This window comes from Mollisia scopiformis (assembly GCF_001500285.1).
Source record: "Mollisia scopiformis unplaced genomic scaffold LY89scaffold_10, whole genome shotgun sequence".
Lineage (NCBI taxonomy): Eukaryota > Fungi > Ascomycota > Leotiomycetes > Helotiales > Mollisiaceae > Mollisia > Mollisia scopiformis.
The window spans coordinates 1,349,295-1,364,876 of NW_017263590.1; the positions used below are offsets into that span (position 1 = coordinate 1,349,295).

General features: G+C 49.3%; 5 protein-coding genes across 5 annotated transcripts; 2 read left to right on the forward strand and 3 right to left on the reverse strand.

Annotated features, from left to right (window-relative positions):
* Nucleotides 1-6,691: 6,691 nt before the first annotated feature.
* On the reverse strand, nucleotides 6,692-7,201 carry LY89DRAFT_733048 (uncharacterized protein; the record flags this gene model as incomplete). Its single annotated transcript, XM_018219757.1, has 1 exon — nucleotides 6,692-7,201. One exon carries the CDS (start codon nucleotides 7,199-7,201, stop codon nucleotides 6,692-6,694), a length of 510 nt encoding a protein of 169 aa, XP_018072728.1.
* Nucleotides 7,202-8,530: 1,329 nt separating this feature from the next.
* LY89DRAFT_47017 (uncharacterized protein) lies at nucleotides 8,531-9,026 on the forward strand. The gene is made up of 2 exons (XM_018207752.1): nucleotides 8,531-8,830; nucleotides 8,878-9,026. Exons 1-2 carry the CDS (start codon nucleotides 8,679-8,681, stop codon nucleotides 8,993-8,995), a joined length of 270 nt encoding a protein of 89 aa, XP_018072729.1. The 5' UTR covers nucleotides 8,531-8,678; the 3' UTR covers nucleotides 8,996-9,026.
* Nucleotides 9,027-10,660: 1,634 nt separating this feature from the next.
* LY89DRAFT_47021 (uncharacterized protein) lies at nucleotides 10,661-11,655 on the reverse strand. Its single transcript, XM_018207754.1, has one exon. It carries the CDS (start codon nucleotides 11,478-11,480, stop codon nucleotides 10,890-10,892), a length of 591 nt encoding a protein of 196 aa, XP_018072730.1. The 5' UTR covers nucleotides 11,481-11,655; the 3' UTR covers nucleotides 10,661-10,889.
* Nucleotides 11,656-12,173: 518 nt separating this feature from the next.
* On the reverse strand, nucleotides 12,174-13,000 carry LY89DRAFT_47057 (uncharacterized protein). The gene has a single exon (XM_018207761.1). It carries the CDS (start codon nucleotides 12,688-12,690, stop codon nucleotides 12,232-12,234), a length of 459 nt encoding a protein of 152 aa, XP_018072731.1. The 5' UTR covers nucleotides 12,691-13,000; the 3' UTR covers nucleotides 12,174-12,231.
* LY89DRAFT_47043 (uncharacterized protein) lies at nucleotides 12,838-13,508 on the forward strand. The gene has a single exon (XM_018207758.1). The coding sequence runs from the start codon at nucleotides 12,985-12,987 to the stop codon at nucleotides 13,474-13,476; it is 492 nt and encodes a 163-aa protein (XP_018072732.1). The 5' UTR covers nucleotides 12,838-12,984; the 3' UTR covers nucleotides 13,477-13,508.
* The last annotated feature ends 2,074 nt before the right edge of the window (nucleotides 13,509-15,582 follow it).

The window sequence follows — 15,582 nt, forward strand, 5'->3', positions numbered from 1 at the left end:
GGTATGAAAAGTAATATGGAACCATATTGAAGCACGGCGAGACAACCGCAAGTTGTCTAAAAGCAAATTGCGCTCTCTGCCATAAGTAGATATACAGTGAGACTTTTAGATCATGGTAGTTATAATCAGCCTTGCCCGCGAGGGTGGTTCCTACTTGGCGCTGATATGCAACCCGTTAGAGATTCTCCTGCATGGTAACCCAGTAACATTCTTGCACAACTACTCAGCTGTGGCTACCTGGAGATCTGTGATCTTGAACTTTGTAGCTCATTATTGTAAGTAATTTGAACAAAACGAGCGGAAGTCTCAGCCCAAATGACAGCGGATCAAATCGCACATAATTGCTTCTGCAGCGCGATCGTTGAGGGCCAGACATGACTGTGATTGAGGGTCATGGCGTCTGGTTGTTTCTTGGTCATCAACGCTGAACAGGACTTAAGTCCTTAAATGGAGTGAGGTCTCTGCGGTAAGACTAAAAGATCGAACGATACTCAAACAATGAGAAATACTATCAAGAGTCAGTTTCGTATCTTTTCGACATGTGATGCTGGTCATTCTATAGGTGGTCAAGAGGAACAATAATTGATAGCATAAGCGAGGTCCTACAACTTGCATGGCCATAGTTGAGTCGTATATGCCTTGCATGCCAGAATATCGTGAGATCGACGTTGAGAGGAGGTTGGCTTGAGGTTGAGGTTGAGGTTGCACAGGTGAGAGGCGATCTTCGATCGAATTAGAACTCGGGACAACCGAGCCACTCACACACCAGATGTTCCTTACCTTTGGTCTTGGCAAGCACGTGGACCACCGTTGCTCAATGGCTACTTCTTTTCAGGGGCACGCGAGTGTCTGAGCGCCTTGCATTCTGTCTTGAACACCAGAAAACCACCTCAATCAATTTGTGAGATAGTTGCGAACTTGAGAATCAAGCACATTTCTGAGCTTTCTTTTGCTAGAGAACAGAGCGTCTGTTCAAATTTCGTCAATCGTGTAAGAGTGGTCAATACAATCTGACTTTGGAGTAAGGCTAACTACCTACTGTGATGCCTCCATTCACAGCTCCTATCCTTCGTTCCATGGATCCCTGGTATTCCGGGACAAAGACGACAACTCTCAGAGACATGTCTTTGAGCTCAAAACTGTCAGCTGTCTCAAAGCGATATGGCGGACGATCGTGACTAAATGAGATACTGGCTTTCAAACAAAACCCGGGGTCCCAACCAAGTATGGTTGAAATACGTGTCAATTGGCCTCGCAGACTCCGGGAGCCCTCAAGCGATACGATTGCAGTGGCGTTATGGCAATTACGATCTGAGACCCTGTAGTCGTGGCGGCCGGAGCGGCTCGTGATAGATGCCCCCGCTTGGAGAAGTCTACGAATCTGAATCGCACACGACGGATTGGTCCATCAGATCTCTTTAAGGAAGATCTACCCGCCACTACAGCCTCCCCAATGCGAGATAAGGTACGGAGAGGATCATGCATGACACACCGAGCAAGAGTCGGAGAGTCAGCAAAGACAATTCATGGAACATGCTGCCTAGATCCCGATATCTTCCGGCAGCGTACAACGAGGACAACATGTAGAACTTCATGTGCCACTTGCTCTGTCATGCAGTGGTAGTCCAGATATCACTACCAGTGCAGCATGATGCAAGCCTCGGAAGCCTTTCACACAGGACCGTCGTTCTTAATAACAACAGAAGAAGAGAACAATCAAATTGGTGCTCAGCAATTGACTCTCATACAAAAGAAAGCGGTGGATGAGGCTGAAATTGGGTTCTTAAACCGGACCCTATAGGACCGCTCGACTAATTACATGATTCAGCCACGAGAGCACGCCAATTCAAATACTACCCAGCATGACTCTCAACAAAATACTGCTGCGAGCGCAATCAATGCAGCTGCTGTTGTGCTCAAATCTGCATAAAGACAACTGCTTCGCCGGTTTGTACTTCCTCAATTATTCTCCCTTCATCAGTTTTTCGGGTTGAACAGCATGAGTCAGAGAACAGATATGCAAGGGATCGAAGGCAATCAGATTTCACAGTCACGAGGTACCGTTCTCCATCGGTTTCAATACTTTCTTTACGCAGTCATATCACTTGATAGTTGTCAGTTGAGCCAACACAGTTCTTTGTCTTTTGTCTCCACTTAATTACCGTCACTGCCTAAGCAGGCGAGAAGGCATGATCTGTGCGATAGACCTTTGCAGTTGTCTACAAGCCGAAACCTCCATTGAAAACCTCGAAGCACTCCAGAGTAGAATACCTCGTCAAGGTGTTCGCCAGAATCAAAGATCCAGAACTCTCCAGATTTACCTCACAAAGCTGGTCTTCCCCACCATTACAGCTGATACATATTCCTCTACCATAGACAATACGAGAAACAAACCTAGAGCGATGGCCACGAGTCCAAGCCTTCCCATTAGACTTGCTTAGCAAACTTGTAATCTATGGTCGAAGTCGACTACTGAAAGAAGACACGAAACAATTACACAACTCAAATTCAATATGATATCGGAATCTACTTTCAAGAGCACCACTCTTGGGACCTCCTCACAGAGCCTCGCTAAGGTCCTTTTCGAGTGAACATGAAGGAAACGGTTTCCTGATGAGTCATTTATTTGCATCAGATCTATAACAATGACATGGTACTGAAGCAGTTTTGTATTGAGAGGCGTAGCTTCTGCAATCTCTAGTTACCTTCAAGAGTGTTTTGCAAGTACTAGTACTTGCCAGACACGCGGCGGGCGGAACGCATAAAGAAGAACTGGAGCAGTCGCCCAGCACACCAATTGGATGGGCTCTCTCTCAAGTGATACATCGCGTGCGGAGGCAATAGTGGCTTGTTAAAACCCACGTGATCCTACAACTGGAAACCTGTCGGGTGAGGATGAGAGATCAACAGCTGGTGCTTGCCCCGTAAGTAAAGATGAGTACAAAGAAGCCCTTGCAGAAAGAAGGCATCATATTCCTATCAGTGAAGAGAACATTTCTGTTCAAGCTCAAGTGAGAGGTACACGACCGTGAATAGATGCTTTCACGGGCTTTCACAAGCCCAGTCTCTCGTTGTTACTCCCTGCCTTTTCAGGTGTCCCGAGTAACTCATTGTCGTTGTAATTTCGGGGGTCTTCATCCTCAATATGGTATCACTCAATAGAGCGTGATCTACCCATGGAGCACGGCCACAATGGATGAACCTTTCACCTGGAAAGCAATTCCAAAAGTTGATGACAAGGAACATCTTAAATAAAAACTTCTCAACTTCCAATTGAGACTATTCACCGAGTGTATGAAACCCCAGAAGCAAATGATTTTAAGGACTAAGACGATAAGCAGAGAATTGAGGAATTTTCCACTGATGTTGCTTTCGCGCTGCTATGTCCTTTTACATGCCACGTGCGTTCCGCATGAGAGTTTGTATATGTACCTAAGCTCTCAAGCACAGAGGAGTACAGCACTGCTGCATCTTCAACAAATGTCCTCTTTCTATTTCATTTTCTCCTCCATCTTCACCTTCGTTATACTGAATGAAGCTTGAGTGAGCTTAGTAGGCGCTGAGAACCTCTCAAACTGCGTGACGTAGCATAATAGAAGGAACCAAGTAGAAAACAGATAGAAGAAATTAGATCTAGCGATAATTTGATTACTTAATGGAAAAGTCACAAGTGGCTATGCAAAACATACCACTTCATCTCATTCCCAAATTTGCGAACTGTATGAGTTGGAGACAAAGGATCATGTTCCAACAGATCTCGGACTTGGCTCAGCAATGGCACATGAGGCAAAGTCGTCTCAAACTCAAACAAGCACATTGAAAGATGAGAAGGTTGCCGCAAGACGAAGATAATCCCCCACGGGAGTTCATGAATGTGATCTTAATTCTCACTAATAAAAATGTACTATTCGGAAGAGTGATCTTATGGGTTCCCAATACTCAACATCAAATCTTACAACCAAAGACTCAGGCTCAGCCATGCAACCAACAATAGTTCCAACATACGAACGCCTTATTCTTACGAGCAAGGTCTAAGCCATGCCTAGCGACGAGACTTCTCAGCCCTTCACCGCTCTGAGATGTTGGACTTGGGATACCCGTTCAGTAAGCTGAGCTGATTTGGTTGATGGGGTATTGTAACTCATGTTGGTAGCAGATCATCATCCTCTCCCCTGCTATCTCCCCTGCTACTAGAATCATCTGAACATCTTCTACAAGGAGCTTATCACAGCCCTAACACTTCCATGCCAGTTTCACAGTCTGTATCTCGACATGAAAACCAAGTACATGCGCGGCAGACATTCCCTTCTCTTGAACGGCCGGTATCAATACCTACCAGTCAGCTTACATGAAGGAAACCCACGCTCCACATCTTACCAACGAGTCTATTGAAACAAGGAAGACAAGCCTCAACCCATGGCATCGGGAACCGATAATGAAACAATACAGTAAGTAACGCGCACTTGGGATCGAAGCGCGCGCTGATAACAACTCCCCTCACCCCAATCACAGCTGAACCAACACGGCGTTCCCCTGAGGCACACTCATGCCCTCCACACGGCGTAGCACAAACCCGAGACTGGTCACCGGTAAAGGCCAACGCCAGAAATCAATGCAAACCCGAAAGCGAGGGAGATCCTACCCAGCTCGGCGGCGGGGGGCTCCGATAAACATCCCAAATACCAGGGAAATAAGCTGACCTCGCTCGGACCGCTTCGCTGACTGACGCGACGAGAACCTCGCCGTGCCGAGAGAGCGAGCGAGAGAGAGTGGAGAGGAGATGTGATAGAGGCAACCTGGCGTTACACACGTTGTGTCCACGTGGTGAGGGGTGCATTTGTTGACCGGTAAGCTTGATTGGGATGGTGCAGCTTACTCACTCCACCAGCAGCTTGCTTTGCCAGAGGGGGAGAGGGGGATGAGGTGAGATGAGATGTGATAGATAAGCTTCTCACTACTTGAAGCAGAAGGAAGTGAAAGAAAGGGGAATGATGAGCGTGCATTATCTCAAGAGGGGCAGAGAGGCACTTTGAAATCGTTGTGGCTTGCATCGCGAGAAAAGCTCCGTGAGAAACCAACGATGCAAGAAATAAATGCATACAACAGATAGACATGCAGAAGGAAGGCGCGGAAGAGGGGGAGGAGGCGAGGGAGCACGAAGCCATCAATTACACAACAGACAACAACCCTCCTCCCGCCACCAACATGCGTACCATTGAAGGAATACAAGCTGCAAGAAATGGACCGCGACAGCCAGTTTCGGATCAGCCTTGCCGGACTTCTTGAGCTGCCTGCCTGATCAGCGTGATGGTGTGTAGGAGAGTGGCTGAGATGAACATGGGATCTTTGATCTAGGTGTGGACCCCATGCGATCGCTGACTCTTTGTCTTCTTCCTCCTTTAGGTAGAAGAGCGGGAGAGAAAAATTGAAAGGAGAGATGTGGCCACAACGATTGCGAATACGGAAATGGCGTTGACGGAAATAGGTCAAGTGATTCGCACCTCATGTGGCTCGAGATGAATAACACGAAGGAGAAGTGTGAAATGAGTAAGGTGAAAGTACGTTTTTGGAATCATTGAGTGAGGAGCGAGGACGCCTGACCATGGGAATGTAACATTTACGCTTAGAATCTCGAAGAAAGGTGCGGTTGAAATTCGAATCCTGGTTGGATGCGCGAATTGATCAAAAGGAGGGGGCAAATATCCAAGGCTGAAGGTGTCACACACACGCACACACACACCCTTTGAAAGGAGAGGCCTTTTCTTCGCAGCCTGGTGTTTGTGTGTGAGGGGTGCTCGGACGATGCGGGGATATTACGTAGCAGCACTCCTACGGATCTGGGACCGCCACCAACAATCACTCCCCTTTTCAGTTTCATTTGGTAAGGGGGCCTCGAAACCAAGGAAATGTCACTGAAATATATAACTCAGGTTTCACAGATCACGGATACGAGTCGCTTGACTTCTAATTCTGTACTTTTTCGCACCGGCGATTGTGTCTGTTCTGAATGATCGTCGTTGAAGAAACAGTGACACGAAACAACAATGCAGCTCTCGGTTTACCCCAGAAAACATCGTCTGCACTTGCTTCTGTCAGTTTTCGAGTTTGGAGTATGCCAAGAACTGCTCAGATTTTTAAACTCTTGTTGGCTGACGACTGTTCGCAGCACAAGACGCAATCCTGCATGCAACGTGAACTATCAATAACGATGGGAGCAACCGAATGCAACACTGTAAAGCGCCTTGGTAAATTTTAATTTAAGGATAGAGATGGGATGTTGGCGCTTCAAAGCAGCGACTTGCATGCATCCAGCAAATAAATGCTCCCTATGCTCGCAGGATTCGATGCAGGAAGAAGAACCAATAAAGCATGCGGGAATAGAAACCGAACTGCTCTGGCATGGCGAAGCCCAGCCGAAGTAGGCGTGGCGCCATGATGTCCTGAATTATTGGATGTTGTTTCCGCCAGAGTGCGGGGGAAACGACCAGTCAGATTAGGATGGAGCTTTTTACTTGTCAGGCTTGATTTTAACCTTGTCCTTAAGACGCAATGAATCATTTGCGTGCCACCTCGAGATGGCTAGGTGATGAATGGGAACCTTCAGATTCCAGCAGACAGACATTAGCGGGAAGGGCCGCTTTGGCTTCCCCAAACCAAGATGGACTTGAGAAGACGGGACAAATTCCAGGATTCAGGATACTCTGCGCTGTGACTCGATCTGATCGCAGCAGTAAGTCTTGCTGATTCCAGGTCCTGTTTCTGGACCTGCATCATAAGGGACTTGGTGGAATGGACTAAGGAAGTGCAAAACTTTCGATATACTAAATCTCAAGCGCCAAAAGTCGGTTCTCATGGCAGTTGATTTCGTGCAACCTGCGAGTTCTCCCGCGGCCGAAAGCGCACAGGGCAAACGATAGCTCATCTTTTGGAAGGGTGCTGCGGACATTGAAAGTCTCTCTGCGGCCGAGGCATCGTCGGTCTGCTGCCATGGAGGGTCGAAAATCCAATAGAGTGCGATGACCGTTGAATGCCGCCGCAGGGTCCACGAGCTTCGTTTGTGGGGGACAGTTGCAACCCTAAGGTGGCTCAAATCTCCGATTCGAGATAATGGTCTCCAATCATAGTGGCAAGAGGTGCTGTTGAAGCAACATTTGAACATGAGCATAGGGTCAAGGGCCAGGTTGGCTTCGACGGCGATCATTTGACGGACATGTTTTTATGCCGAAATGCCTGCACGAGTTTTGAGATTTGAGATGCGGCATCGTGAGAAAGGACAGTCCTCCGTAGGATTCGGTATCTGGAGGCTGGCATCGAGAAAGGCCACTCCAGGCCTTGAAGATCCAAAACGGAGGCGACGCAGCAGAAAGGAGCATGGAGACGAGATCGAGAATCGAGAATCGGCCTTCGCTTGAGGTTGAGCCAAGAAGGTTTCATCTCGCGTGCTGCCCAATCCTCCTACTGTAGCAAAAATCGATTGTCCTCTTGGCACTGGCAGAAGTGGCCACGCAGGAATCGGCGCGAATGAAGCCATTCACTCATCACGAGGCTGGCGACACAGCAGCGACGACGACGACGACGTCTGCGGGTTGCAAAGAGGAAGGTCTCTCATTATGGTGCCATTCGGCCCATCTCGACGAACGCCATCAGCCAGCGACAGCAGCATCGTGGCTCCAAGCAGCTGAGATCCAAAAATGGCATTGCAGATTCGGCAAGCCGCGCCAGAGCAAAACGTGGGGGGCATGAAAGCCCTGTCATCATCCTCGCCGTATCGGTGCTGGACGCTGATGATACCCTGGATTGGCGACGTGCTCTCCAGGGCGGGGGCCATGCACGAAAGGGGAGGGGGCAAGGAGTCGCCGCGAACGATCCAATGGAAATAGATTACGGGGCCTGCCACTTTCTGCACTGGCCTGCACGTCGCTGCAAGAAGTCGACCAGATCTCACCACGCTGCCAATCAATCGCTAGTTCTACTCTCTCTCAGATTAGCGATGAGGAGGCCTGTCGTATTGAGGTCTGTGTGCTTGCAGCCGCCCCCTGTGCCTCCTCGCGATTGTTCCATTTGGTGGTGTGGAGAGAAAAAGCAAAGACGGATGGTTCGTGAGGGAAAAAAAAGGTGAGACATGCAGCGCAAGCCAGCCTCAACACGGCTTAGAAGCATCGCGAGACCAGGGAATGCTTTGAGATGTGATGGATGTCATGTGCGGACGGTGCGAGAGGGGGGTGAGACCTTCAAGGGCATCGTGACTTGGGCGAGAAACCGCGATGATGGAAATGTTTGAGACTGTGTGAGAATCAAAATCTCACGACAGACACTCTGCTCAATTTTTGAGACATGATTGCACAGCCCTGATGGTAATGATGGTGATGCCGCAATCGTCATCGCACATTTGCTATACTGGAGAAACTGGTGGCGGTTTGGAAAGTTGATGCCGCTGCAACCGACAAGAATTATGGTTTCTGGTGGTGTCGGCCTCTCGCCTGCAAAGGAGCGCAGGTCCACTCTATAGAGTTAAGAGCTAGACTCGGTCCACGTGCGGCCCGTCGGTGGGCACTTTAGCTCAAGTACAGGAGTCCAGTGTAGGAGTTAGTCTATCCCATGAAGGCGATCAGTAGTGGAGGAGGAGAACGACGACGAGTACCCCCAAATGCTATGTGATATCAAGAGTGCTATGGTCGATGCGAGATAGGATGAAGTGCTTCATGATCTCTGAAGCTTCACAGGGCCCGCTGCTCTGGCACGCGGTGGCATCCTTCCAGGCTGTGTGTCCTGGGGCGTCAGCACTTACGACGCATCAACCGTCTTCTTTGGTACTGATAGTGCTTATGAGGTTTGCGGGTTGTACTTTTCCAGCAAAAGAGGTGCTGACTATCCAAGGAAACCACCAAAATCCGGTCTCCGTTCTTTTTTGGTGAACTCGGGATGTCTGATACGAGCTGAATCATCAACCACCCGCTCAGCTCGGGCTACACTTGTTCTTCGTACCAAGAGATGACCGGTTATGACCGAATAAGGCTGAGACCTACGGTATTGTTTACCACCAAGGTGATCAGTGATCAGGGTGTCAATGTCCGAGTCATGCTATCCACGCTGACCTCATTTGAACCTGGACATTGTGACATTATCAGACTGGGGATTTGATACCGAATATTGAGGTTGCTGAAGGAGAAGGGATGTCTTGTTGCATTACTCGTACGAGCAAGATCTGGCGTCATCAGAACGAAACCCCCCACGTCCTCTTCTCGATACCAAGAATCATCCAACTCTGTTCCTTGTGAACAGTCCACCGTCATGTCCATAATATACCCGCCTCGAATAGAGTGTTTGATAACACTGATCTTGGGCAATAGTGTTTCCTGTGTCTCGCATTTAGCCTAGCCATCGTGAACTTCGGTTGGGGCCGGATGTGCTAAAAATGACTTGAGGTCCGGAGAGTAAATTGAATTGCATATTGCTGCACTTGAGGACCAAGGTAGAGTCCGCGATGCGTGGGATTGTCCTGCAGGATGTATCATGCAGGATTAGATGAATTTACTGCGAATTGCAGACTGTTTGTGCCAAGCAGCTGTATGCTTCTCCTGCATTTATCAGGCTGTTTAAGGACCCTAAGGAAGAATTGAAAAAGGGCAATCGTGGCTGAATCACGTCTCAACTTTGATCAAAGCCGCTGCATAACATGAGCCAAAACAGCGAAGCATGGAAACCAATAGCATCAACTTCCTGTAACAGATATGGGCGTTTTTCTGGGCGACTTCCGCAGTAAGCGTTTCGACAAATGGTACGCCGCTTTGATCATCCCCAAATTCTGATCCCCAGTACCCATTGGACCAGGGGCTGCCAAGGATGAGGTAGATCATAATACATGGGAATAATTTCCGTTGCAAATTGAGATCCTTTTTCTGTTTGCCGCCATCGTGAACTTTATTGCTGAAGTCGCTTCAACCAGCTGAAAACAGTCAACCGTGCCGTATTGGCTCGTACATTTGATTTGATGTGTACCGCACCTTGAGAGAATTAAAGGGCCTGAGCTCCTGCTAGACGCGCATCGGTATGAGTCGGCGGCAAGCATCGAATTATACGTGAGAGGCTTTCCCAGGAAAAGGAAATCTAGGCTATGTCTCAGCGACTCGCCTTGGTGCTTCAAGAGAGCTCGATGCGAGAGCTAATTATGGAGATGAGGATGCATTGAACACCCTAGGTTCCCTACGCATCCGATGCCTCCGAGCTTTGGTGGAGAGTCCTTGTGAACCATGACGATCTGGCTGCTCGAAATTGATACGTGCTCCAGTAGTCTCTATACAAGTTTCGTGATCGCACACTCGACTGTGGTGAGAGACTTCTTGCCGATCCGTAGGTTCCATGGAAGGTTCCAAAGACCCTTTCGAGGGCATTCGTCGGTGCCTGCATAACCGTCGGCCATGTCAGATTCATCCTCACTCGTCCAAATGAGACACTTTCCCTCGAACCAGTGCTATCGAGGCTACGGGCAGAGGCCGATGCCACCAGAAGAGTCTTGTTTCCAGCGACTCGGCCACCAAGATTAGAGACGGCGGGCAGCCATGAAGATCAGTCCAATAAGAGTATCAAGAGACGAAGCCCCTTCTGCAACTGCGGGCAGAACCGCGCCCTGGTTCGTTGGCGAACCGTGATCGCGCCCGGTCGTCGTAGTTTCGTGAGGGGCATCAAGGTCGTCGTCGATGCATTTGCTGCAGGTCAATCCAGAAGAAGAGTAGCGGGCGGCGGACAGGCCAAGGACGACTTCAGCCAATAGTGCAGCCTAGATGCGTTATGCTTGTGAGAGACAATCTGGTTAGCACCCTCCAGCAGCATCTCCGGCGACCAGTCACACAAGAGACATCCTTCCTGCTTCTGAAGGGCCTGCTGCCACTTTAAGGGCACCCAGGTGCGGAGCTGAGACCTCTGCCTTTGTTCAGTGCCAATTCCAGCGTCTCAGCTCCCACGTCGAGACGGCAGGAGGAAGGAGAAGAGAAAATCGCAGGCAGGTCTTCTGGAAAAGGGCAATAGTGCAGCGTGTCCACCTGCAAATGAGGTGTCCTGCTGCGGCGGCAGAGATGACCTGAGTCCTCGCGGCTTCTCACTTGAATTGCGCTGAACTGGGACATCCGCCGAGTCGTCAGAAATCTGGAATGAAATTTGATAATGGTGTCTGCTCGAGAGTATCTATGATGTAGCCAGCAGGAATTACCGTTCTCGATGTGTCTGAAGCCTGAGCAGTGAACTGTAACTTTTGGCCTTCTGGATGAAGGACATCGGACACTAGAGCAACGATCCCTACAGCTGCTGCACAATACAGTGCGTACAGGAGAATATGACGACCACGCAAAGGAAGGGAAAGCAGCCTTTCTCCAACATGCGCTGAATGCCAAGCCCAGGATTTGCCATTGAGCCAGCCAGCGAGCCAGGTGGAGGCCTGCCAGAAGATGCAGAGCCTTGTCAGGTGCAGATGCGCCAATGCCCATCCTGTCGCCTTCAAAACATCCCACGCTGCCGCTTTACCTCCAGAACTCATCGTCACCTTTCCAAGAGAGAGGAGACAGAGAGGGAAAAAGGTGGAGCAAGAAATGGAGTAGCCGTGGTATGCGAAGTTTGCGACCGAAAAGTATCGTGGGATGGGCATGGCGAATCAGTCTATTTCTCGTTGCGTGGTGATTGGCGGCATACGAATCCGATCCTGAAGGCGAGAGGAAGAGCATGAGTGAGGGATTTGCAAGTGTATCAGTTAGAGATTCCTCTTCATCCTTTCCTCAGGACTCAGCGTCAAAGTGAGGGAGTGAGATCCTGCCCCAGCGTGGCTTGGGCCCGGGACAGATGGAAAAAAAAAAATCATGGGAAAGCGTGTCATTATCGCGGAATACCATCGTGGGCAGCGTATTCGAAGGGGTGTTCACCAGTAGAGTCAGCCAACAGCACATTTTTCAGTGGATTTTTCACCCTAAGCGGGCATACTGTACAGTAATTTACTGTACAATTGTGAGACCACGACGAGCATCGAGCGTCGTCGCAGGCAAAACAGCGAGAAAATACTGTACTGATGAGACTCTGGCGACAACAAATGCAAGCCACCACGCCATCACAGGGAAGAATTGCTCCACTCGCCTCCCACCCACTCTGCTCACCTTGCACCCTGGCAGGCTACTGTAGCACTCACTCACACAATCCACACCACACCCACCACACCCACACCTCTCTCTCGGACCCTGGCACCCTCCATCAGGTCAGGCCCAGGGCAGCGTGAGCATGGGGCATGGCATGGAGCAACATGGGTTGGTGGACCAGGGTCGGTGGGTGGATGGATGGATGTGTTGTGTGTGTGGATGTTGTCTGTGTGGGCATGCTGACTGACTGACTGCAACTGACTGAAGCGTGCTGGGCTGGGCTGGGCTGGGGTTGGCAGACAGAGAGAAGAGAAAGGCAGGCAAGCATCTTTTCACGCTTGTTCCAAAACGGTCCTGGTGAGTGCTCATCTGCACTATCCAGCATGCTGCAGGACCAAGACAGGCAAACCCAAACCGTCGTTTTTGTATATGGGCAACCTCCTCCCTCGTTTTTCCCACCAGACCAACATAGAGTACAGTACAGTACACTGATCGTCCACCTCTCTTCTTCAACACCGGCTTCGTCAACATTGCAAGAAGGGAATTTCACCATTCTCTCCTTCTCTGTCACCATCTTCACTGTCACATCATTGTCTTGCACAATCACACATTTGCCATTGCTGGTGTCGCCATAGCCGCCTAACTTGCACAAAGCTTCAACCCTCACATTTTATTCTTGCACTTTCTCTCCAAGGCTCCACTCTTTGAGTCACCGATACTTTACCTCACCGAATCCGGTACGACAACAGATTGCACCTGGCTTCGAAAACTCTTTAAGAACGCTGCCCATCCGCCGTCGAGAACAAACATTCTTCGGCCTCTCCATCTCACCACAGAACAACTTCTTTTTCAACCACATACCTTCAAGATGACGATTGATATGGACTGGTCACACTCCTTCTGTTTGGCCTGTGACAGGCAGACCGATGGCAATGTCTACTGCTCAGAAGCTTGCAGATTGGCCGAGTACGAAGTAGCATCCAATGCTGGTTCGGCAGCGTCGTCTCCCACCGCACCTCGAAGCCCCGTCTCATGGCCTGCCACCAGGCAATCGAATAACGGCTTCTTCATGGAGCCCGCCTACAACTTCGCAAATGCTCAGCCGTATGGCACAACTCCTTCACCTCGATCGTCTCACTTCTTCCACGCTTCAAGGCCACAGTCCTCACCAGTGACGTTCAGCTCGAAGCCCGTCCTGACTCCATCGAGCTCTCAATCCAGCCTCTTCTCAATGCAAAGCACCCACTCGTCAACAGCCTCGGAACCAATTCAGCTTTCAGATGAGTCGAGGCGGGCATTGAGGGCGTATGCGAGTTCATTCGATCAATCTCGATACCAAAGACGCCAATCTACCCAGTAAATGTCCTTTATACAACACGTTTCTTTCACCAGTTTGCATTATCACGGCGTTTTCCAGACTACACATCACGATATAATACCCATACCTCCTCTCACATCCTTCCATAAGGATCGGCGTTCTACTACTATACGATATCGGCTATTGTACAAAAAGCATATTATGGGGCGTGCATACATCTCATCTTGTTGTCGGGTACTCAAAAAATTTCCTTGGTCACCAGCATTGGAGCATTGGAGCAGGTCCAACATTCGCTACTTAGTCTTCAGACGGACACATTTCATTTTATCATCTCTCGGGCATTTTCAGCGTGGATAGGGAATTCAGGATATCACACAGGGCATATGGAACTCGGAGCAACGTTGCTGGGGTTTGGAGGAGGCGCTTGGATGACACAATTATCATGTTTCTGGCTCAATGAAGCTTCAGTGTTGTCAGCTATAGTTTGATTTAGGAGGGGAGCGTCACGAATTGTGAACAGAGTCTTGGAATGGTGTCATCTTTCTTCTCGTCATGGACAGGAATTCGTTCTCGGACGCTTCGGTTCGTACGAGTCTTAGTATAGCAACAAATAGAATCTCACTACGGTCTCGTCTACACCAGACGAGATTACGAGTTTCAACCTCCATCTTACTTCATCCCATCCCCCTTGTGACCTGTTTCATCTTTCATAATCGAGCTTGCGAAATGCCATCATCACGACTTAGCCTTCCTCATCACAAGGTCTAAGCACCTCACCCTCAGGAGAAGCGTCCCTTCCCCTCCCGACAAGCTTTTGGCTCTCGCCCCAGACCCTATCTAAAATAGTGTTCCGAGGAGGCCTCCCCTATTGTGGAAAAGTTAGAGCGGCTCGGTGGGATCTGTCGGAACTGTCAGCCCTTAGGGTATTCCTTAGAACAACACTACTTGAAGGTGGTGTTTTAGAACGAGATGCGAGATCTCGACAGCTCCCATCTGGAGCAGCCCAGAATCAAGCCGCATTCATCATCAACCTCCGATATTCGGGTCACCAAAATTTACAACTAGCCCCCCATGTCGACGGGAGGCGAAACTCTTGTGATGGAGGGCAACAAAAACTTAGACGAGTACTGAGGGGACTTTTAGAGCCCGACGATCCGGGCACGTTTACGAGGGGATTTGCACCTGCGGGACGAAGCAATACATTGTCGATCAACAGGCTGTCCCCCCATTTTTACACCAATTCGAAGCTCACGATGCAGACATCCAACCAAAGCATTACACCACCGCAACTCAAAATGGCTCGCGATGATCGCATCATACAGGCAGTGTTGCTATTGCACGTAAAGATCCCACCATTGTTCCAAGAAATGCCTCTCCGCCGTCTATGCGCATTTCGTGCTACCCCACAAAAAAGCACAACACACAGCCGTTACAGGTCTGGGATCATGCTTGGAGGGTTTGTCTTCTCCTCACGTCGTCCCATTCTCCACATCGAAACAAGGCATCATCATAGCCAGCTGCAATGATACAGCCATCATCCAAGCATGCAATGTTCTTTGTTGTCATGATAATGATGACAATAGGAGTGGAACAATTAAATGATATGATTCGATTCGATTGATGAAGGGTCGAATAAGATACCAAGGAACAGAAGCCATAGTATCCGAAACACCATACAACAAGGTTACCGGACATCCCAGCCAGCCTCGAATTGCGCAAGCAGAATACATTGACAACGGCACTCCCGCTGATCCTCCCTTCCCTTCCCGCCCAACAATCCACAGTTCCCAATCACTTTCTCCTACCAATCACTTGCACATCTCACGTTTACAATTAAGCCTTTTCCCAACTCTTTTGCTTCTCAGGAAAGAAAAAGGTATTTCGGTACCAGCAAAATCTTGGATATCATCAAGCTCCCGTTTCAGATCTTGCTCCGGAGCTCGCAGATTGGTCGGATGAGGAGGCGTCAATGCCGCTCTGTTCCCTGTCCCTGTTGCTTCCAGAGCTGAAGCCTTCACACATCACCCAAAATTAAAAAACAAAACACACTTGGATCCGCAACCTTAACAATAATCTTCCGAATATACTTTACAGTTCGTGGTTGTACGAACGAGCATCAATGATTCGGAGGTCCATCTTTCATGCTTG